General features: G+C 43.2%; 1 protein-coding gene across 1 annotated transcript in view; it reads left to right on the top strand.

Moving 5' to 3' along the window:
- LOC122932443 (leucine-rich repeat-containing protein 75A-like) overlaps window positions 1-23,714 on the top strand; it is a 427,483-nt gene extending 403,769 nt beyond the window's left edge. The window contains exon 4 of the mRNA XM_044286843.1: window positions 23,069-23,714. Coding sequence (XP_044142778.1) covers window positions 23,069-23,588 — 520 coding nt within the window. The 3' untranslated portion in view covers window positions 23,589-23,714. The remainder of the gene's footprint in view (window positions 1-23,068) is intronic.
- The last annotated feature ends 459 nt before the right edge of the window (window positions 23,715-24,173 follow it).

The raw sequence follows: 24,173 nt of genomic DNA, 5'->3' as shown, positions 1-24,173 counted from the left end.
AATTAAAGAGGTTGTCCAAGATTTTTTTTTAATACCCCTTGCCATTCTTTTTGGGCCCCATGACCCCTGGACTGGCTTGACCTGACTTCCATTCTCCGTCTGTAAGCTTCCAGCACAGATGGGGTTACATGCAGCGCTGCAGCGGTCTCTTTCTGTCTCATTACAGTAGACAGGCTCAGTAGAAGTCTATGGGCCCCTCTCGATTCCATCTCCTGCAGTGAGGAGAAAGCACGCTTTCCTTTTTCTAGCGATCACAGGGGTCTCACCACTCAGTCCCGACAATGATCAAATCTATGACTTACCTAATGGTTTTTGAACGTTCAGTGACTCTTTAGGGGATTTAGACAGGGCCAATGCAAACTGGTGCTCCATGTCAGTGCGTTCACACTGGTGTCTTATTGGAGGAGGGGCCCCTAGTTTTTAGTATTTTGTTTGCTTTGAGTATGCGGTAACTCATGCTCTGATTGAGGGCCTCAAGGCCAGAAATACCTAAGAAGAGGTGACCATTTCTCAATGTGGAAGCTATATGTTGCTGTTTTTATGGATTCTCAGATGTGCCAGTCTTCCCTGACGTCCAGATAGACTGACGCCAGGAGTGCGGTGAGGCTGACCCATGTCTGTTGTCTAATGCAGATTCCAGGCTGAAAAAGGAGAAAGGAAAATTTACTGATGTAGAAATTTACAAACAATAAATCAGTATTTACTGACATATATTTTCTGTATTATGAATCAATCCGGTTCCATAGTACAGAGCTGCGCGGCCTCCGTGTGCTGCTGTACAGAGTCCACATGCTGTCACCTAGGACTCATGCACATGACCGATTGTATTTAGCGATCCGCAAAAAATACGGATGACGTCCGTGTGCATTCCGTATTTGGCGTAACGGAACAGCTGACCACTAATAGAACAGTCCTATCCTTGTCCGTAATGCGGACAATAATAGGACATGTTCTATTTTTTTGCAGAACGGAAATACCGACATACGGAAATGTAATGCACACAGAGAAACTTGTGTTTTTTTTGCGGACCCATTGAATTGAAGGGTACCGTATATGGTCCACAAAAAAAAAAAATGGGACGGACACGGAAAGAAAATTCTTGGCCCTTAGGGCTCATACACATGGCCGTAGCCATTTTTGAAGTCCGCAAATTGTGGATCTGCAAAATACGAATACTGGCCATGTGCATTCCGTGTTTTGCAGAATGGAACATCCCGCCTATAATAGAACAGTTCTATCCTTGTTCATAATACGGACAAGAATAGAACATGTTCTATATTTTTGCAGCGCCTCGGAACGGAAATACGTTCGTGTGCATAAGCACTAACAGCGGGTCCGCAATATAATGGCCCCTGGCCGTTTTTGCACCATATCACGGATGCTGACCCATTTACTTGAATGGGTCCGCAATCCGGAAGGTATAGTGTGGAACGGAGGCACGGAACACCATGGAAGCACTACGGAGTGCTTACCTGGGGCTTCTCTCTGTTCTTCCACACTGCAAAAAAGTAGTGCATAGATCACAGACCCATTTAAGTTGAATGGGTCTGGATCCATCTGCGTATACTGCACGGATGTTGCCCGTGCATTGCCGTGTGCATGAGCCCTTCTTATACCTCTGCCATACAGCGTCTGATGGAACATGGCAGAAAGGTTTTCCTGCTGGATTTCATGAACTTCTATGGTTGAACTAGTTCCACTGCACAGGGCCAGTTGCTGTCTTTTGGAGCACGTGGTCTACAGTACGCGGGAAGCAGAGAATATAAGGCCTCTTTCACACGGGCGTCACGTGTGAGGGCCTGGATAGGATGCGGGTGCGTCGCGGGAAAATTTCGCCTGCGAGTGGGGTGAGTTTTGTGTGCGATTGTGTTGCGTTCTTCAGTTTTTTGCACGCGAGTGCAATGCATTTTGCACGTTCATGAGAAAAAACTGAATGTGGTACCCAGACCCAAACCCGGACTTCTTCACTGAAGTTCGGGTTTGGGTTATATATTCTGTAGATTTTAATATTTTCCCTTATAACATGGTTATAAGGGAAAATAATAGCATTCTTAATACAAAATGCTAAGTAAATTAGGGATGGAGGGGTTAAAAAAAAAAATTAAAATTAAACTCACCTTATCCACTTGTTCGCGCAGTCTGCCTTGTCTTCTTTCTTCTTCTTTGAGGACCTAGGAGAAAAGGACCTTTGGTGACGTCACTGCTCTCATCACATGGTCCATCACATGGCGATGGACCATGTGATTAGCGCAGTGACATCACCAAAGTTCCTTTTCCTCCCAGGTCCTCAAAGAAGACAAGCCGGGCTGCGCAAACAAGTGGATGAGGTGAGTTTAATTATTATATATATTTTTTAACCCCTCCATCCCTAATTTACTTAGCATTTTGTATTAAGAATGCTATTATTTTCCCTTATAACCATGGTATAAGGTAAAATAATGATCGGGTCCACATCCCGATCGTCTCCTAGTAGCCATGTGTGAAAATCGCACCGCATCTGCACTTGCTTGCGGATGCTTGCGATTTTCACGCAGCCCCATTCACTTCTATGGGGCCTGCGTTACGTGAAAAACGCACAATATAGAGCATGCTGCGATTTTCACGTGAAAATCACCGCTCATGTGCACAGCCCCATAGAAATGAATGGGTCCGGATTCAGTGCGGGTGCAATGCGTTCACATCACGCATTGCACCCACGCGGTAGTCTCGCCCGTGTGAAAGAGGCCTAAGCATTGCAGTGCATGTAGCACAATGGTATTTTTGATTCCGTTATTTAATGCAAGCCAATATGATTCTGGACAGTTCTGCCATGCACAGCCACTCTCCATTAGCCACTGTATATAAAATGGCTCAATTTCTGATATTTCTCAGGTTTCATCTCGAGCTTTCATCTCAAGTTCTTCTTTGATGAAATATGTGCAAATTTGATAAAATTAGCCAAGGGGAGACATTACTTCATGGATACCTTCTAATTAACCAGCATCTTGAAACAACATCAGAGAAATATTTGGATTTCAGCCTAAACATATTATCGATATTATTATAATTGAGTGTCTTTTAATTAGAGAGACTCTTGAAGTGTATCTGGAGCTGATTTCAAAGCTGCCCAAGCTGCGGAGACTATTTGTAATGAAGCTTTCTCATGGATCACAGGGGTCACAGGGATAATAAGATTGTCTTCTTCATAGAAGGGTTTGAAGTTGTGAGACATTTCTATGAATGCTTATTCATTCTGGAAATATTTTATTGATGTTGCAATTTGTCTTTTTACAAAAGCATCCTTTTAGGAAAACTGATTGTAATTAAACTCTAAGCTGCACAACTCTGTCACAACACCCTGCTTCTTACCATGGGAGTTAAAAAGAGTACAATATTAAAAGGGATGTCTATCATCAGTAAATTAAAGGCTATCCACACCTTATAGGGGGGCATTTTTTAATGATTGCATTTTACTACACCAAATTTTTTCAGTTGGTCTTCATTAAAAATGTTTAGCCATTTCTGAGATCCAAGAGTTAAAACATCACTCTGTTTGCAAGATGTCGCTTTGTGTTTTCTTTGAATCCCTTCATCTGACAGCTCATGTGTAGTTTTTATCTTTACTCTCCTGACCCCATAAATACTCATTATATCTCAATTCTTATCAAAAAACGATAAGAATGTGACTTAATTAAGTGTTTTTATTAAGTGAGTTCATTAGGTTAGAGGTAAGAGCTGCACAGGAACCGTCAGATGACGGGATTCAAAGAAAACGCAAAGTGACAGCTTGCAAACAGACTGAGTTTTAACTCTTGTATCTCGTAAACAGCTAAACATTGTTAATGACGACCAATTGAAAAAATTATTTGTAGTCCAAAATGAGCAAAATGTAATAATAAAAAATAACCCTTTTTAGCAGCCCACTTGTCAGCTTTGCTGTGTATACTGGAACAGGGTTAGCAGAGTATAGAGGGTTTAATGATGCTGGAGACTAAGGTAAGAAATCATGGTATTTATATACACTATTAGGCCTCTTTCACACTACCGTTTTTTTTTCTTTGTTTTGCGGGCCGTTTTTGCGTTTCGTATACGGTCCGTAAACGGAACCATTCATTTCCATTGGTCCGCAAAAGAAAACGGAATGCACTCCGTATGCATTCCATTTTCGTGTTTCCGTATCTCCGTTCCGTGCAAAGATAGAACATGTCCTATATTTGGCTACAAATCACGTTCTGTGGCTCCATTAAAGTCAATGGGTCCGCAAAAAAAATGGAATGCATACAGAAATGCATCCGTATGTCTTCCGTATCTGTTCCGTTTATTGCGGAACCATCTATTGAAAATGTTATGCCGAGCCCAATTTGTTCTATGTAATTACTGTATACTGTATATGCCATACGGAAAAACAGAAACACAACGGAAACAAAAACCGGAACAACGGATCCGTGAAAAAAGGACCGCAAAACACTGAAATAGCCATACGGTAGTGTGAAAGAGGCCTTAACACAAAAATAAAATGTATGCCTCTAGCCTGTCACTCTTATCTCTGGAGCACATACTGGAGACTAGGATACTCTATTGAAATTTCTCAAATGACTACTATTCATTGCAGCTACCGTAAAGCAGCACGCACACACTGCCATGTCAATACAGCATAAAACATAAGCACATTTCTCTTCAATATACTTGCATCTAATTAATCTCCTCTACATACATTTCTCAGCATGTATCTCAGAAGTGGTCCCCAGAGCCTCCCTATCTTCACCAGCTTGGATGCGGCTGCCTGAGGTGGACTACAGTGGGCCGTGCTACATTGTCTCTACAGCTCCTATACAAGTGAATGGGAATTACAAAAGCAGCATAGCACAGTGAGCATTGCCTGCAGTGCTACATCTCTATGGGAGGTATGGAGGTAGAGGTTGTCTCAGCCCAGTGCATGAGGATGACTGGAAGCTGTTTCATTGGGACGAAACAGAGAGTTCTGGCACTTATCTAATGTCAGCAGAGGATGTAGACAACAGGCCGCGTTCACGTTGACCTTCTTATTTCTATTCAATGAAAGCAATAAAAGTGATGGATCCTTCAGATAATAGACACTAATGGAAGCTGACAAACCCTATTACCTATAATGGGGTCAGTTGGGTTGCCATCATGAGACCTGATATTTTACTGATCAAAAAAGTGCAGCTTAAGCCGTGGACATAGATATGAAGACAGCCTAACTGGATACATTTTTTGAATCTGTGTGTCACTGGCGGATTGTCAAATAAAAACGGATTTTCCATGTAGGACAGGGCAGCATGGTCCCATTCTTGAGGCTACTTTCACACTGGCGTTTTGGTTTCCGTTTGTGAGATACGTTTCAGGGCTCTCACAAGCGGTCCAAAACGGATCAGTTTTGCCCTAATGCATTCTGAATAGATAAGGATCCGCTCAGAATGTATCAGTTTGCCTCCGTTCAGCCTCCATTCCGCTCTGGAGGCGGACAACAAAATGCTGCTTTCAGCGTTTTGTTGTCCGCCTGACGATGCGGAGGCAAACGGATCCGTCCTGACACACAATGTAAGTCAATGGGAACTGATCCGTTTTCACTGACACAATATGGCACAATAGAAAACAGACCCGCCTCCATTGACTTTCAGTGGTGGTCAAGACGGATCAGTTTTGGCTATGTTAAAGATAATACAAACGGATGCAGACGGTTGTATTATCGGTGCAGATGCGTCTGTGCAGATCCATGATGGATCTGCACCTAATGCGAGTGTGAAAGTAGCCTTACCTGTAGCCATGCTACTTCAACATCTGGAGCCTGTGATTCTGGACGAGGGGTGGTTCGTGCATTTGCAATATCTGTGGGCATCAAAGCCATCAGAAGGAGCAAGTAGCTCACAGGAACACTGGATGAGGGAAAAACTTTTTAGTTTGCAAATGTCTTATAGAAATCTGCCTGAGAAGACATGTCAGTCTCCTCCTGCTGGCCACCACTCTTAGCTGATGACCATCTCAGGGACAGGGCAGAGCTTGACTGGTCTCCAATGCAAACAGAGCGAGCAAGTTTTCTGTGCGGGTGAAAAGCGTGACGTGAACGCATAGCACACGCACTGAATCCTGACCCATTCATTTCAATGGGTCTGTGTACATGAGTGTTTTTTTCCATGCATCAGTTCTGCGTTGCGTGAAAAATCGCAACATGTTCTATATTCTACGTTTTTCACGCAGCCCTGGCCCCATAGAAGTGAATGGGGATTCAGTAAAAAACACATTGCATCCACGGATGCAATGCGTTTTTCACTGATGGTTGCTAAGAGATGTTGTTTGTAAACCTTCAGTTTTTTATCACGCGCGTGAAAAACGCATCAAACGCATTGCACCCGCGCGGAAAAAAACTGACTAAGCTTGCTTGCGAAATGGTGCGAGTTGCACTGAACGCATCCTGAACTAATCCGTATCGTTCGTATGAAAGAGGCCCAAGTCTTTTTCTAAACTTTCACATATAACAATTATAAATCTGAAAGACTTTCTCCTGACCTTGGGTTCAGTGTGTTCTTTTTTAGTTTGTTCTATTTCTTGCAGCAGGTAATAGGACAAGCGTAATGGAAGAAATCCCTCCAAGGTGTTGTCTTGTATCACATATAAAAGCTGTCAGCGAAGAGTGGTGTGATCTAGTGGATTTATGGCTTCTTCCTTAATGTTGCCTGTGTTACAGGAAAATGAGACACGGGGGAGAAAATCATTTCTATCTTGCAACTTCATTTAACCCTTTCCCGATGGATCCGTTTTCCATTTTTGCCTATTTATTTTTCACTCCCTGTCTTCTGGGAACCATAACTTTTTTACTTTTCTGTACTTAAAGGGACACTGACAGGCCCGATAAACATATTTAGTTATTCCTATGCAGTCATAGGTCTATTAAAGTGTATTCCAATGATATAAGAGTTTACCCTGTCCGCATTTGAAACCATGTAAAATCAACTTTATAATCACCTGTCAATCACCTTCCTTTATGCCCAAGGGGCGTTTTTCTCCTACCTTTGTGCCCAGCCGCGCCCCAACTGTCGTTTCCTAGCGCCGCCCAGCTCATTATTATTCACTGCGCTGGGCGGCTTTTACAGTGCCCGATCCTGCCGAGCCGGCGCATGCCCAATAGAAACGTATGGGCATCGGCCTCACTTGTACCTTCTGCGCGTGCGCCGGATATCTTGCCCGGCACCCTCACTCGCAGTGTGCCTGTGTCCCTTATTCAATGCGGCGGCATCAGCGTCTCCTGCTGCGCCGGCTCTGCAGGATCGAGGACTGTAAAAGCCGCCCAGCGCAGTGAATAATAATGAGCTGGGAGGCGCTAGGAAACGACAGTTGGGGCGCGGCTCGGCACAAAGGTAGGAGAAAAAACGCCCCTTGGGCATAAAGGAAGGTGATTGACAGATGATTATAAAGTTGTTTTTACATGGTTTAAAATGCGGACAGGGGTACTCTTATGTGATTGGAATACACTTTAATAGACCTATGACTGCATAGGAAAATCTAAATATGTTTATCAGGCCTGTCAGTGTCCCTTTACCTGTCAGTGTCCCTTTACCTGTCAGTGTCCCTTTACCTGTCAGTGTCCCTTTACCATCGTATGTGGACTTGTTTTTTGCGGGGCAAGTTGTATTTTCTAATAGCACTTTTAAATATTGCAAAGGATTCCCAAAAATTCCAAATGGTGTGGAATTGTAAAAAAAAACAACACAATTCCTACACTGTTTTGTGGGTTTTGTTTTTATGACATTCACTATGTGGTAAAACTGACTTGTGATTGTCATTGTCCAGGTGAGTATTATTACAGCAATACCAGTTCTTGTTGTGTTTTAATAAATAAATATATATTTTTTTTTTTTTTTATTGCCATATTCTGACCCCCATAACTTTTTAATAGTCATGTCTACGGCTCTGTGTGACGGCTATTTCTTTTGCAGGATGATCTGTAGTTTTTATTGATACCATTTTGGGTCCTGTATGATTTTGTGATCACTTTTTATTAAATTTTTTTTTGGGGAGGCAAAGTGATAAAAAAAATGTTGAATCAGCAATTTTTACATTCACTGTATGGGATAAGTTTTTTTTATATTTTAATATTGCAGGTATTTTTGCACATGGCAATGCCCATGATGTTTATTTTTTATTGTTTATTTTTATTTTGGGGAAAGGTGGGTGATTTAAATTTTTAGATTATTCTTTTTAATATTTTTTAAAACTTTTTTCGCTTTTTTTTTTTTACGTTTTTTTTAGGTCCCCAACATGCAATCATTAGATTGCAATTTGTATATAGTGTAATATTATTATCCCTTAACCTATACATAGATCACTATATTACATATCAGTGCTGCCACCTGCTGGCTCATTACTTTCATGGAACACCTTCCCCGATCTCTGCCCAGAGAAGGCATTCCTGGCTGTCAAGAGTGTGCTTCCAGATTTTAAGCCTCTCAGATGCTGTGGTCACATTTGACCACAGCATCTGAGGGGTTAAATGTCTGCATTTGGCATTACTGCTGATTGCGGACATTAGCCAAAGCTGTCTACTGTGTGGAACAGCAGTGAACCGGGCTCCAGGGTTAACTGTGTAGCAGAACCTTCTATGCCGCTTTCCATTTCAGTTTCCAAATGTATGCAACTGTTGAGGATAATCCATGCCACTTGAGTTGGGTGTTGTTAGGAAGTACTAGGGTCACTGTCTGGATCACAGCCAGTGAACCCCAAAATTCCTACCGGCCTTCCAAAACCACTCTAGGTAGTATGACATTAAGTCTACCCCAAGGTATTCACCAGCAAGGTAGGTGTCACCGCCAGGCATCTGAGAAGCTCTGACAGACGTTCTTCAGAACCTCCTGCTTGAGGTTCTTTTGTTTTGCTTTCGTTTTGTCATCTCGTTTCCCTCTCTCAGCTGTCATCTAGTTGCACTGATTGCATCCCTTTAAATCCCCTCCCATACTGCATCACTTTGCGGTTTATACAACTTCCTGGAGTGTGTACATGCTGGATGCTACAACTAATGCTTCTACAGATAAGTCTGTTCATTGATTTGTGTTTTCCTGTTTGCTTGATCCTAGGTGACCCTGACTCCCTCCGTATTAAGTGTAGGGAACCGGTGGTCGTGTCCCATCACTATTATAGGGTGTTCAGGTGTCATACAGTCGAGGCATGAGGGCATACAATTTTCTATCATAGAGATCTTTGCATGGGCTGAGAAGACAGGGAGAGTTCCAGGGCTTAAATAGGGGTCACCCTTTTGTTCCTTAGTTTCGGATCAAGCCAGTCGGATCCTTATTTGTAACTTCTTGTTTTCTGTTACACCATCCGTGACAGCAGGATGGGCTTAGCTGCTAGGGACCCAGGATTCACCTGCAGAGTTGATAAAAGAACACTGGTGAGGCTACACAAGTAGAAGACCTTCCAGAGTGACCAAGGAGGTACAAAGAAAAATATACAAGCAGGGTCAAAATCTGGAACAAACATACACGGGCAATGCAGATCACAATTGGTTAGTTCAGAGGAGAAACCACAGACACAAGATTAAAATCAAAAACAAGCCAAAAGTCAGATCACCAGGATAATCAGAATAAAGTCGCACAGTAAACCCTAGAAAACCAACACAATCACAGACAATGTTGATAGGAGACGGCTGTCTAAAATACCCCCTATGGCTCTGGGAGCACGAATATCGCTAATATCGCCACTTCGAGAATTTGCAAATATTTAGAATATAGTGCTATATATTCGTTATATTGAATATTCTACTATTTTTTCCATCTGAACACATGATTCCTCTCTGCTTCTTGCTTGTGGGCCAATGAGAAGGAAGCAATGTCAAGTTCACAACAATACTTAGTGCACCAATCAGTAATCTGTAGTCTAATCACTGCCGATTAGCGCAATCGCGAATATATTGGAGCACTTGACTCTATCTGCATATAAAGCTATTCTAATGTTCTGCCGTGACAACCATTTTCTCCAGTCTCAGGAAATTTATACCAGCATGACAAATGTAGCCAAAGTGACCCACACCTGTATTTCGCGTTACGAATTCGTGACTTTTTACATTGCTGATTGATAGCATTCAATAAAATAATCTCGAATTCTCGAATATATGACGAATATTCTACAAAATATTTGAATATAGCCCCTGCTGCTCATCACTAGTCAGAAACTTTAATAGCCCAGTTTCCAGTCACTCTGACAAGGCCAGCAGCCGGAGTTTGTCTGGTAGACACAGAAATCCTCCCAGTACAGCAATGCGTAGTGATGCGACATGAACTCCTGTGCATATCGATATTTACAGTCAGGTCCATAAATATTGGGACATCAACACAATTCTAACATTTTTGGCTCTATACACCACCACAATGTATTTGAAATAAAACGCACAAGATGTGCTTTAACTGCAGACTGTCAGCTTTAATTTGAGAGTATTCGCATCCAAATCAGGTGAACGGTGTAGGAATTACAACAGTTTGCATATGTGCCTCCCACTTGTTAAGGGACCAAAAGTAATGGGACATAATAATAATCCTAAATCTAACTTTCACTTTTAATACTTGGTTGCAAATCCTTTGCCGTCAATTACAGCTTGAAGTCTGGAACGCATAGACATCACCAGATGCTGGGTTTCATCCCTGGTGATGCTCTGCCATGCCTCTACTGCAACTGTCTTCAGTTTCTTGGGGCATTTTCCATTCAGTTTTGTCTTCAGCAAGTGAAATGCATGCTCAATCAAATTCAGGTCAGGTGATTGACTTGGCCATTGAATAAAATTCCACTTCTTTCCCTTAAAAAACTCTTTGGTTGCTTTTGCAGTATGCTTTGGATCATTGTCCAGCTGCACTGTGAAGCGCCGTCCAATGAGTTCTGAAGCATTTGGCTGAATATGAGCAGATAATATTGCCCGAAACACTTCATAATTCATCCTGCTGCTTTTGTCAGCAGTCACATCATCAATAAATACAAGAGAACCAGTTCCATTGGCAGTCATACATGCCCACGCCATGACACTACCACCACCATGCTTCACTGATGAGGTGGTATGCTTTGGATCATGAGCAGTTCCTTTCCTTTTCCATACTCTACTCTTGCCTTCACTCTGGTACAAGTTGATCTTGGTCTCATCTGTCCATAAGATGTTGTTCCAGAACTGTGAAGGCTTTTTTAGATGTCGTTTGGCAAACTCTAATCTGGCCTTACTGTTTTTGAGGCTCACCAATAGTTTACATCTTGTGGTGAACCATCTGTATTCACTCTGGTGAAGTCTTCTCTTGATTGTTGACTTTGACAAGCATACACCTACCTCCTGGAGAGTGTTCTTGATCTGGCCAACTGTTGTGAAGCGTGTTTTCTTTACCAGGGAGAGAATTCTTCGGTCATCCACCACAGTTGTTTTCCGTGGTCTTCCGGGTCTTTTGGTGTTGCTGAGCTCACTGGTGCGTTCCTTCCTTTTAAGAATGTTCCAAATAGTTTTTGCTATCTCTCTGATGGATTTGTTTTGTTTTTTCAGCTTAATGATGGCTTGCTTCACTGATAGTGACAGCTCTTTGGATCTCATCTTGAGAGTTGATAGCAACAGATTCCAAATGCAAATAGCACACTTGAAATTAACTCTGGACTACTGATGGCCAGTTCGCATTGTTCATCTGCGAACATATGCGGGCTGGCATCTTTTTTCACAAGTCCGGCGAGGCACAGGTAAGCCCTTGCCTGTGCGCGAGTCGGTCTGAAAACAAGTGCGGTCAGCGGGAGCAGGCAGTTCCAAGAAAAGCCACCAGGGGCCTTCATCGGGCAGTTCTCGGAACTGCCTGCTCCCGGTGACCGCATTTGTTTTCAGACCAGCTCGTGGCACAGGCACAGGTAAGGGCTTACCTGTGCCTCGCCGGACTTGTAAAAAAAGATGGCAGCCCGCATATGTTCGCGGGCGAACAATGCGAACTGGCCATCACTGCTCTGGACCTTTTATCTGCTCATTGTAATTTGGATAATGAGGGAATAACACACACCTGGCCATGGAACAGCTGAGAAGCCAATTGTCCCATTACTTTTGGCCCCTTAACAAGTGGGAGGCACATATGCAAGCTGTTGTAATTCCTACACCAATCACCTGATTTGGATGTAAATACCCTAAAATTAAAGCTGACAGTCTGCAGTTAAAGCGCATCTTGTTCATTTAATTTCGAATCCATTGTGGTGGTGTATAGAGCCAAAAATGTTAGAATTGTGTCGATGTCCCAATATTTATGGACCTGACTGTATATGTAAATGGGGTTGTTCAGTTGTCAGAAAAAATATCTATACTTCTACAGTATATATATCGACATAAAATAAAGCTTCATCTTGGAGTTTTTTGTAAAGTTGGGGCAGGGATGTTAAACTCCTAATGGCCAGTCATGGGAGTTTATAGGAGTGGATAAGGGTACCTACTGTAGACCTCGTGGAAAAGTACAAAGGTTAAGGGATATTATATATCTAATGGGAAGAGCAAGAAGGTATGGGGGCCAGTGAGGGAAGACAAGGGAGGTGTCACGACAGAGGGCAGGGATAAGTGCTGTCCTAAACGCCACCCCACCTCTGTCCCTGCCTACTTGCAACTTGGCGGCAGTCCCTCGCTTAGATACGTGCAGGGGCCTAAGAAGATAAGAGGAATACCGTAACAGAGTCAGGCAAGCCAAAGTCAAAGCCAGGAGGTCACACAGGTACACAGGGAGCAACACAATAACGAGGTCAAAACACAATCCGGAGTCAGAAGCCAAGTGGTCACTTCAAATCCAGGGAGGTTCCAAGGTCGAGGTCAACAACAGACCCGAGGTCCAATAACACAGAAATGCACAATAGGAAACAGCTTTTGAGGGTATCAAGACCAATCACAGGTCACCTGTTTGCCATCCATAAGCAGAGTAGGCCACCATGTAGAGCGCACTCAGCCAGGGGGCGCCAGCAGGAGTCCAAATCCCAAGCAGTAGCTCCCGGCTGCCGCCTGCACCCTGCCCCCTACTGACATCATCTCCTTCACTTCAGCCAGATGCGCTGCAAGTTTGTTCAGTCACTTCGGGCAGAGTGACACACCCTGGTGTATTTAAATCTCATTTAGACTGCCTTTCAGAAAAGTTTGCCCTGGGATTTGAACTCTCGACCTCTACACATCAGAGGCAAGGCATTTAACCTCACAGCTATCAAAGCTGTCTAGCTAGTTAGTTAAAAAAAAAAAAGGTATAAGACTTCTACTGATACCTAGTGTACTGATACATAGTGTACAACCATACACATGCCAGCTGCCCCAATACACCCAGCTCTGCTACATCCATACACAGTGGGCAGCTGTCATGTGTATGGATGTACACTAGGTATCAAAATTACCTACAGTAGAAGTCTTATATTATTATTTTTTTTAATTAAGTAGCTAGACAGCTTTCATAGCTGTGAGGGTAAAAGCCTTGCCTCTGATGTGTAGAGGTCATAAGTTTGAATCCCAGGACAAACTTTTCTAAAAGTGTTTTTTTTATAAGACTTCTACTGATACCTAGTGTACTGATAACCTAGACAGTAGAAGTCTTATATATATTTTTTTTTAACTAACTAGCTAGACAGCTTTCATAGCTGTGAGGTTAAATGCCTTGTCTCTGATGTGTAGAGGGCATGAGTTCAAATCCCAGGACAAACTTTTCTAAAACTGTTTTTTTTTTTAAATACCGGACTGTTACTTTACTGCCACGGGGAGGGGGGCTATTGGCGCCATGATACTGGCACATGGAGGGGGGAGGAGAGAGGCACTTGATACTGGCACATTAGGGGACAGGGGGAGAGGATGGCACTATGATATTAGCACATGGGGGGGCAAGAAATGGGCATGAATCATGAGGGGCAGAAATGTGAAATGATGGGGGGGCAAGAAATGGACATGAATCATGAGGGGCAGAAAATGGACATGAATCATGAGGGGCAGAAATGTGAAATGATGGGGGGGGGGGGGGGGGGCCAAAATGTAAATTTGCTTGTGTTGACAAAAATCCTTGACTTCGGGTGCACAATCCTGCGAGACCAGTGACCTCCAGAGGTGGGTCTCGTGGGATCAAGCGCCGAAGACACATGATCTTGGCAAGAGCCAAGGCAATGTGGACCTGGAGCACAGCGAGGAGCAGAACCTGGTGAGCACCCCTGGCAACTGCACTCTGCACGGGTGTCAGAGGCTGCAGGACAGTGACTGGCAGCAGGGTGGCACACACTTGTGTACAGGGGTCAGGGCACACCTGCTGCTTGACTAAGGGCCATAGATTCTGAATGGCACAGGGTGCCCAGCAGTGGCACATGGAGCCTAATAGGTGGCACAGACTGTCTAAAGGGCTATGAATGGTACAGGGTGCAGGACAGTGCCAGACTGGCAGAGGGCACAATGCAGCATACTGTTTTATGTTGCCCTGGTGGCACAGGATTTCAGACAGTGGCTGAATGGCGCCTGGCAGTGAATAGGTGGCACTGCTCGTGTTTGGTGTGCCAACCTGCTGAACAGTGCAGAGTTATTGGTATCACTGGGATTGTACTAGGTGGCAGACAGTGGCTGGATATTATATATACATGACCATAGTCAGACTGGCACAGGGTACGCGACCATAGTCAGACTGGCACAGGGTACATGACCATAGACTGGCACAGGGTACACGACCATAGTTAAATGTTACATGCAATAGGTGGCTGAAAAAGGGGTGGGTAAAGGGGTGTGGTCAATGGGTGGAGTCAAGGGGCGGCAAAATTAGCTTTTACCTAGGGTGGCAAAAATCCTTGCACCAGCCCTGGTCATTTGACGTGGCCAGCGTCACATGATCCGTCCCCCGCAACTTAGAACAGCTAAGCGCCGACTCATCAGTATCGGCGCTCAGTTCCCCACGTGCTCGTTGCCTAGGGGATGGAGGATGCCAGCCACGCCGAGGAAGCATGTGCGGCCGGGTCCTCCCCGCCCTCTGGTTGCTATAGAGATGAGGACGCCGGTCGCGTCCTTGCTCCTCTTTACTAGCGGGATGCCGGCGGTGCTGTAGAGCGGAAGCGCGTCGCCGGCTCCCCGTTATAGTACCCCCCCCCTTCCACAAGGGGCCATAGGACCCATATTCATTGGAGACATTTTTTCAGGGTGATCTAAATGGAATCTCCTCACCAACATGCATTTTACTCGCTGGTACCCAAGATCTTTCCTCGGGACCAAAACCCTTCCAGTGAACTAAATATTGCAAAGAATTACTAACCTTTCTCACATCAATAATCCTAGAAACCTCGAATTCTAGTTGACCAGCAACCTCCACTGGTGGCGGAGGTTCCTGTGCAAGAGATACAGGAGACACATACTTCTTGAGTAAGACTTTGTGAAAAACATTATGGGTGTGAAATGAGTCAGGTAACCATAACTTAAAAGACACTGGATTAATGATATAAATAATTTCCTAAGGACCAATAAATCGAGGTGCATATTTACCCAAAGGTACTTTCAGAGATAAATTCCTGGTAGATAACCACACCATATATCCCAACCTGAAATCTACCCCTCGAGAGCGCCTCTGGTCAGCATTAATTTTTTTAACCTCCTGGGCTTTTTTCAGGTTCAACTGAACCTGGGTCCAGACTGTGCACAGTTCCTTACCCACTAGATCAGCTTCCGGAATCTGAGAGGAAGACGGCGAAAATGAGTTAAAAGAAAGGAGATATACCAGTAGAAGAGTTCACCTGGTTATTAATGGCGAATTCAGCCAAGGACAAATGTTTTATCCAAAGATGTTGGTTTGTTAGAGACGTAACACCTCAAATACTGTTCAAGAGACTGATTAAGACGTTCAGTTTGACCGTTGGTTTCCAGGTGAAAGGCCAAAGAAAAAGACAGAGAGATATTACATTTATGACAAAAGGCCCTCCAAAACTTTGAGACGAATTGAACGCCTCTGTCCGAAACTACATTCTCCGGAATTCCATGTAAACGTATTACATGATCCACAAACAGGGAAACTAGAGTCTTAGCATTAGGTAATTTTGCCAGAGGAACAAAATGAACCATTTTGCTAAATCTGTCAACGATTACCAACACAACTGATTTACCCTCCAAAACTGGTAGGTCGGTGACAAAATTTATGCATTATGATAACACGGTCTTTTAGAAATGGGCAGCGGTCGTAACTCACCCATCGGACGGGACCTAGGAGTCTTGGACCTGGCACAAACTTCACAGGAGGATATCTCTAGACCAGGCATGCTCAAACTCCCATCATTCCCAGACAGCCTACAGCTTTCAGCCTACAGAAGGGCATGGTGGGAGTTGTAGTTTTACAACAGCTGGAGAGCCACAGGTTGAGCATCCCTGCTCTAGACAAAGAGGTCCACCAGTAAAACCTGGACACTAGTTCCTTGGTGGCATTAATACCTGGATGCCCACTGAAAACAGAAATCACCTAGCAGCCGGAGATGCAAATGACCAGGGACAAACAACTTATCTTTAGGGGATTATTATATACTGGAGCCAAGTGTTGTCCCGCAGTGATCTCGGTCGTCAGACCGAAGCCACAATGATACCTGCCAGCAAAATAGGTTCTGGTGGAGTATCATGAGACTGAAAGGCACAAAAACTCCGGAATAGGGCATCAGCTATAACATTTGACTCTGCAGAGACTCCAGCCTGAATAACAGGTAGACAACATGAATCAGGAGCCAAGGTATACCCAGAACTACCTCCACGGGTAAATTTTTTAGAATAAAAAAAAGTACACTCTATATGACAGACCCCCACAGTTAAGGTTACTTCCGGAGTACAATATTCTACTGTCCCGCACACTAACAACGTGGAATCGAAAGCAATTATATGAATATGGTTAGCAATGGACACACCAAGGGAAAGAGCAAAGTTATGGTCAATAAAATTAGCGTCAGACCCAGAATCCACAAATGCCTTCCCAAAGCCCTTACTGGAGCCAAAATAAACAACCACCGGCAACAACACTTTCTCTTTAACCACCTTGGGAAACACCTTATCCTTCTGGGAGTCAGGACGTGGAGATCTCCCAGAGGGAGGAACTTTAGGACTCTCAGCTACGGCCGCCTTATCACGTTCATCGTACAGTACACTTAAGGCCTGAAAAAAACGCTTCAACATTAGCTAGATAAGGGGAATCCGTAGGGAGATAGTAAGCCCATTCTTGCGGGTCTCCCTGCAACAAAGAGATAACAATGCCTACCCTTTGTTGTTCAGAGACCAAAGAATGTGGACGTAAATGAAAATAAAGCTTGCAGCTTTCTTTAAATGTCAGGAAATACTTTTTATCCCCTGAAAAACGGTCAGGCAGTTTGACATGAGGTTCAAGATTTTGAGTGGAGGAAATTGCTACAGGTGGGGGTTGATGTAATTCCTGCTGCTGTAGCCAAATCCTGTACCATTTGAGCGAGACCTGATCTGTATGGACTCGCATAGGGTCCATGGTTTTAGGTAAGGCCTGTGATTCTGTCACAACAGAGGGGAGGGATAAGTGCTGCCCTAAACTCCACCCCACTTCTGTACCTGCCCACTTGCATGGCCCGTCCTAATTGATGGTGTACAACTTGGCGACAGTCCCTCGCTTATATACGTGCAGGGGCCTAAAAAGATAAGAGGAATACTGTAACAAAATCAGAGGAATACTGTAACAAAGTCAAGCAAGCCAAAGTCAAAGCCAGGAGGTCACGCAGGTACACAGGGAGCAATATAATAACGAGGTCAAAACACAATCTGGAGTCAGAAGCCAAGTGGTCACGTCAAATCCAGGGAGGTCACAAGGTCGAGGTCAAAAACAGAGCTGAGGTCCAAGAACACAGAAATGCACAATAGGAAACAGCTAGTGAGGGTATCAAGACCAATCACAGGCAACCTGTGGCCAGCAGGTTACCTGTTTAAATAGGTCCGCCTGATGGGTCATGTGATGTGGCCAGCGCTGAGCGCCGACTCATCAGTATCGGCGCTCAGTTCCCCATGTGCTAGTTGCCTAGGGGATGGAGGACGCCGGCCACGCCGAGGAAGCATGTGCTGCCGGGTCCTCCCCGCCCTCTGGTGGCTATGGAGATGAGGACGCCGGCCGCGTCTTTGCTCCTCTTCACTAGCGGGATGCCGGCGGCGCTGCAGAGGGGAAGCCTGTTGCTGGCTCCCCGTTACAGGAGGTTTGAGGACCAGTGAGGGAGGTATTAGAAGAAGGGGTTGGTCTGTGGGTGACTATTGTGGTTAATAACTATAGTGAATCAGATAGCTGAGACTGATGATGGCACCGCACTCCAGTGCAAATATGTAATGTATGCAGAGATGATGACAGACAAGAACATATCTCATATGCCTGGTTATCACCAACCAAACTGCTTTCACTTGAAAAAATGTTTAGCAGGTACATGGTGCTCAAAAGAGGTTGCCCCTACAGTGGTGCTCTCAATTCAGACCCCTCATTGCTGTCCATATGGAGTTTGCTAACTTGAGAATATGAGCAAGTCTTTTCTACTTTACTGAATTCAAAAAAGAGGAAAATGTTTATCTTTGTCCTTTATAGTTTTTTTTTCTCCATTTATGATCCCCTCATAATTTTGGCTTCCAAAACTGCACCAGGAAACCTGAAAGTGTGACCGTACCCTAAAAATGTGCTAGGCACCAAGATGTTCTTACTGTATAGAGTAACTGACAACTCAGTGAGACTGGTTACTTTTTGTTGCTTTCTCTTTTAGTTCCATCATACTTTTCAGCATGGTATAACGGTGTAAGAACCGGAGTGTAATTGACTATGTAATAATTGTGTTTAATCAAAAACTCCCATTTCAACTATTGAAGACAACATATGATAACCCTTCTCAGTCCACAGATTTTCCTATAACATCCACTGACCTCTTTTACATCTCATTGCATAGTTTGTATTTAGAAATGTCCGTCCAGATAAAGCGGTGGCTGATTATCCCCAAATATAAAAGCACCGAACTAGATGGATGAAAAAAAATACAGAGCCTGTAATAGGCCTCATTTTATATCCTCATAATGAGCATCATTTCTTATGTAATTTACTCAGTAGGACTGAAATCCATTAAAAATTACAAAATGGAGGCAGAGGAAAGAGAGAAAACAGGAGACAGAATTATAGCAGAATTATAGAAACAGCACAAAGGATGATTACCTGCCACAGTGATTAAAAGTCTGGAAAGAGCCAAGCACTCACTGGTTTAAAGGGGAAATAAGCTCATGACATAGTATAAAATAAGTGTATATATATATATTGCATCTAATGATTGTCAGTGGGGTTATGATGTGACATGGTGTGACTGTGACGCAACATTGTTGGATCTTTGGCTGCCATCGTAAACATGCAACTTGCTTGCCACTGTGTCTTTACAGGCAAATCACAGGTCTAAAATAGTTGCGCAAATGTCTTGGGTCAAATTACTTTTCGAGCACATGTCACCCTGTAGCCCCAGCCGGATTTTTGCCCCCTTCTTGGTTATTGTCGTCGCTCTATCTGGAGAGGATAACACTTAGGGGAACAGGCACCATGTAAACAGCCTAGAGGCTGAGCCGTTTTATCTGTCTTTCCATTTATATCTTTGCGGTTGAACCTTTTATCATCGGAATAAACTCAGCTTAGCTCTGCTTTAACAGGATTATGTTCTCCCGTGTTCACACACACGGCTGCTGCTTATTTTATGCACTTGGCAAAATCATTTTGTTTCTAGAGGGATAACTACAGCATTGTAAAGCGTAAGGGAATGACTAAGAATGGTTCAAAAGCTGTATGGCGATAGGATTCTATAAAATAACATTTTCATGTTTCCATTACTTTATCAGAAAGATCAACGGGACCTGCTATGATCTGTACATGGATCCATCATAGTCATTAGTAATGCTATAAGGGTAGGTTCACACCTCACTGATCCCACAGGCTGTTCCAGCAGACAAGACATGCAACGATTTTTTGTTTGGCCGAAAACCAACACTTATGACGGAAAGCGGATGGATCCCATTATAGTCAAGGGGTCCGGCAGTGAACGGCAGTATCTGGTTAGGCAGGATCCAGTGAACTCCGGCGGTATGTCCTCTACTGGATCAGTTAAATGGCGGTGTGAACCTAACCTAAGCCAAGACCTATTCCGTAACGCTAATCCTCACAGTTTACAGAATATGCTGACATATGCCTTAGGCCTCATGCACACAACCGTTGTTTTGGGCCGCATTTTTGCTGCTCGGGTGCGGACCCATTTACTTCAGTGGGGCCGCAAAAGATGCGGACAGCACTCCGTGTGCTGTCCGCATCCGTTTCTCCGTTCCGTGGCCCCGCAAAAAATAATATAGCATGTCCTATTCTTGTCCGTTCTTGACAAGAATAGGCATTTCTACAATAGGCCACACGTTCCACAAATTGCGGAAGGCACACGGGCAACTTCCGTTTTTTGCGGATCCATTTGTGCATGAGGCCTTACTCTTATCATCAAAGTAAATAATTTTGCACTTGGGTGCATGTCCATTTGCACTGGTAATTATTCTGGAGGAATTCAGTCTATAGATCAAGGACTGCAGACCGCAGTGCTTGTTTAAAGGGATGAGAAAAACATGGCTACTTTATTCCAAAAGCAGCCCCACACCTGTCTATGGTTTGTTCCTGGTATTACCCCTCAGGTCCATTGAAGTGAATACCACGCACAACCTGTGGACAGGTGTGGCGCTGTTTTTGGAAGAGAGCTGCTATGTTTTTCTCTTCCTGGACAATCTCTTTAAGGGCTTTTACACGCGGTGATAATCGCCTGAAGGATTGTTCTCAATTATTGCCCCATGTCTAGTGGTTGACTGAAAAACAATTACCGTATTCACTTATTTTATGATTATATAAAAATTATAATTTGTTGGAAGCACATATCATGTAAATAGAAGACACGGAAACTGTATCAGAGGAGGGAAATGGACAATTGTATAAAAACCATAAGATATTTCCTACATATAAATGTAAGAGCACTAGAAGACTTACTACATCATAGATCGACACTTATGACAGGCAGATTATCTGCCTTTGGCCTCTTTCACACTACAGTATGTCCATTTCAGTGTTTTGCAGTCCGTTTTTCACGGATCCGTTGTTCCGTTTTTTTTCTTCCGTTGTGGTTCCGTTTCCGTTCCGTTGTTCCGTTCCGTTTTTCCGTATGGCATATACAGTATACAGTAATTACATAGAAAAAATTGGTCTGGGCATAACATTTTCAATAGATGGTTCAGAAAAAACGGAACGGAAACGGAAGACATACGGATGCATTTCCGTATGTGTTCCGTTTTTTTTGCGGACCCATTGACTTGAATGGAGCCACAGACCGTGATTTGCGGCCAAATATAGGACATGTTCTATCTTTCAACGGAACGAAAAAATGGAAATACGGAAACGGAATGCATACGGAACACATTCAGTTTTTTTTGCGGAACCATTGAAATGAATGGTTCTGTATACGGACCGTATACGGAACGCAAAAAACGGTCCGCAAAACGGGAAAAAAAAACGGTAGTGTGAAAGAGGCCTTTGTAAAAGGATTCACAGCTGTTATAGCAGGTGAACTGCTAAGTGCAATATTACCTTGTTCCATGTAATTTTCCTTGACTTTTTTACCCAAAAACAAGGATAGATCTCAGCAGGGGAAAGAAGAAAACCTTTTTGCATAAGATTAATAAGAAAAACTCCTCAGATTAAAACTGTTTCACATGTACTAAAAATCACCTTACTAAATAGCTATACACAGCAATCGACATATAACACACAGAGAACACTTTAAAATGTAATAGGATGGGGAACACTCACAAGTATAACATACAGACAATGAAGCGATATAATACATATACCAAGCTCACATGATAGGGCAAGATTGTAAATCCATAAATGAGCAACCTGCATATAATGTAGTGACACAAACATTAAACTGCAGCCATTCGTGTAGTCCTGAAGCTCAATTATACTGTCCACAGGTAGATGATATATGCATAACAAACCTTAAAGGGGTTGTCCTATTAAGGCCTCATGCACACGACAGTATTTTTTTGCGGTCCGCAAAAAGGGGTTCCGTTGTTCCGTGTCCGTTTTTGTTTCCGTGTGTCTTACTTTATTTTTGGAGGATCTCCAAACATGAAGGAAAGTAAAAAAAAATCTAAGTTTAGTTTGCCATGCAAATGATAGAAAAAAAACAGACGCGAACGCGCGGACGACAATCTTGTGTCCATCCGTGTTTTTTCACGGAGCCATTGACTTGAATGGGTCCGCGAACCGTTGTCCGTGAAAAAAATAGGACAGGTCATATTTTTTTAACTGACTGGAAACACGGATCACGGACGCGGATGACAAACGGTGCATTAGCCGAGTTTTCCACGGACCCATTGAAAGTCAATGGGTCCGCAGAAAATCACGGAAAACGGAACAACGGACACAGAATGAAACAACGGTCGTGTGCATGAGGCCTAAGACAGCTTATTCCCTATCCAAAAGATAGAGGATAAGTAGCTGATTGGCTGGGGCCCCAACTGATGACTAGAATGGGGTCCTGTGCTCCCCATTTGAATTAAATAGCAGTGTGCATGTGTGGCTATCACTCCATTCAAATGAGAGAGCACAAGCTCTCTTGATCTGCAGGGGCTCCAGCGGTTGGACTCCCACCGATCAGAAACATATCCTCTATCCTGTGCACAGGGTATAAGTTATTGGGAGAACCCTTATTGAAGACATAAAATGCTACTGGCCCGGTTTAGTCACGGTAGACAACCTGGAGGAATTCTCCTCCTCACCCTCCAAAAGACATCCTTTATAGCCAACATGTGTGCCCATCAACTAATAAAAATGAGGGACCATCTCCATACTGTCAACCAAAAAGTTCAAAAGCAAGCACTACCTTACCAAGTGCTTACATGCTTCAAAGTGAGAGGGAGGATGTAAAAGAGAGAGACTATTTTTAGAAGAAACCAGCAGTGTTTTTGTAACTTCACATCACTCAAAGTTTTGCATTATTTACTTTTTATCACAATATGTAATTGTAATTATTGGGGATCATTTGACCTAATTTTTTATTTATTTTTTTGCAGCCTAAAAGCAATTCTATCAGCAAGACCTCGAGAGAGAAATTTAGATCTTTCTGGCTTTTCCCTAACCATGAAGGACTTGGACCGTGTGATGCTTTATCTTCAGCACAATTCAGAAGAAGTGGAGAATGTCGAACTCTGTTTTACTGAACTCACAGATGAAATGTTCTTATATCTTTTGCCTGTCCTCAGTGGCCTTCCACATCTTACTACTCTGGCACTTAATGGAAACCGGTTGACAAAATCCATCCTGAGAGAAATCACTGAAGCTTTGAAGGACCTTAAAAAGTTCCCCAGCATGACCTGGATTGATCTTGGCAATAATGTGGACATCTTCTCTCTGCCACAGACTTTTTTAGTTAGCCTCAAGAAACGATGTCCTAAACAGGGGAATTTGCCAACTATTTTAGAATTTGGAGAGGGACAGTTAAGTGACCTAGAGAATCAAGACGCATCTACAGAAACTGAAGATGAGCAAGTGGTTAGTGGTTTAGAAGATAAGAGTGTGCAGCCACAAAGTTAACTAGATGCTTCCTAATGTGTAATTACCTTGTATTTCCAAGTTCTTTATAATATTATGAAGGTGAGATGTTATTGAATGATGTCACTAATGAAGAGCTCCATCGGCTGACAGAAGACTCTCTACTGTCCGGTCTTCAGATTATGACTGTGTATTAGATGTTGACTATTCTCCAAGGAAATGCAATTTTGATTGGTACTTTCTTTAGCTAAACTATCTGTCAGTAATTTTGATCTTCTCCTTGTATTCAACAAATTTATAAAAACCAAAGCTGTCAGATTCTGATCAGTTATCAATCCATTCTCTAAATCACTGGTGTGTTCCTGATCATACTTCAATCTTATTGCTGGTCAACACTTTTAGGAATTCTGCAAATTTGATATCTTATATGCACCCAACTGTCAATATTTTTTCAAAAATACTTTGACAAATTCTGAGAGAAATCATACTTTGCTTATTTTATTGAAAAATAAGGCTATGATGTCATATTGAAGGATACGGGCAACAGAACTATATGAAATACTGAAAAGCCTTCAGTTATTAGTAACGTTTGTCTTTTGAGGATATTCAAGAAATAACGATAACTAA

The sequence above is a fragment of the Bufo gargarizans genome, chromosome 3 (genome assembly GCF_014858855.1).
Source record: "Bufo gargarizans isolate SCDJY-AF-19 chromosome 3, ASM1485885v1, whole genome shotgun sequence".
In the NCBI taxonomy this organism is placed as follows: domain Eukaryota; kingdom Metazoa; phylum Chordata; class Amphibia; order Anura; family Bufonidae; genus Bufo; species Bufo gargarizans.
The sequence above is the reverse complement of the archived record's forward strand: the minus strand, read 5'-3'. Positions and strand labels throughout refer to the sequence as shown.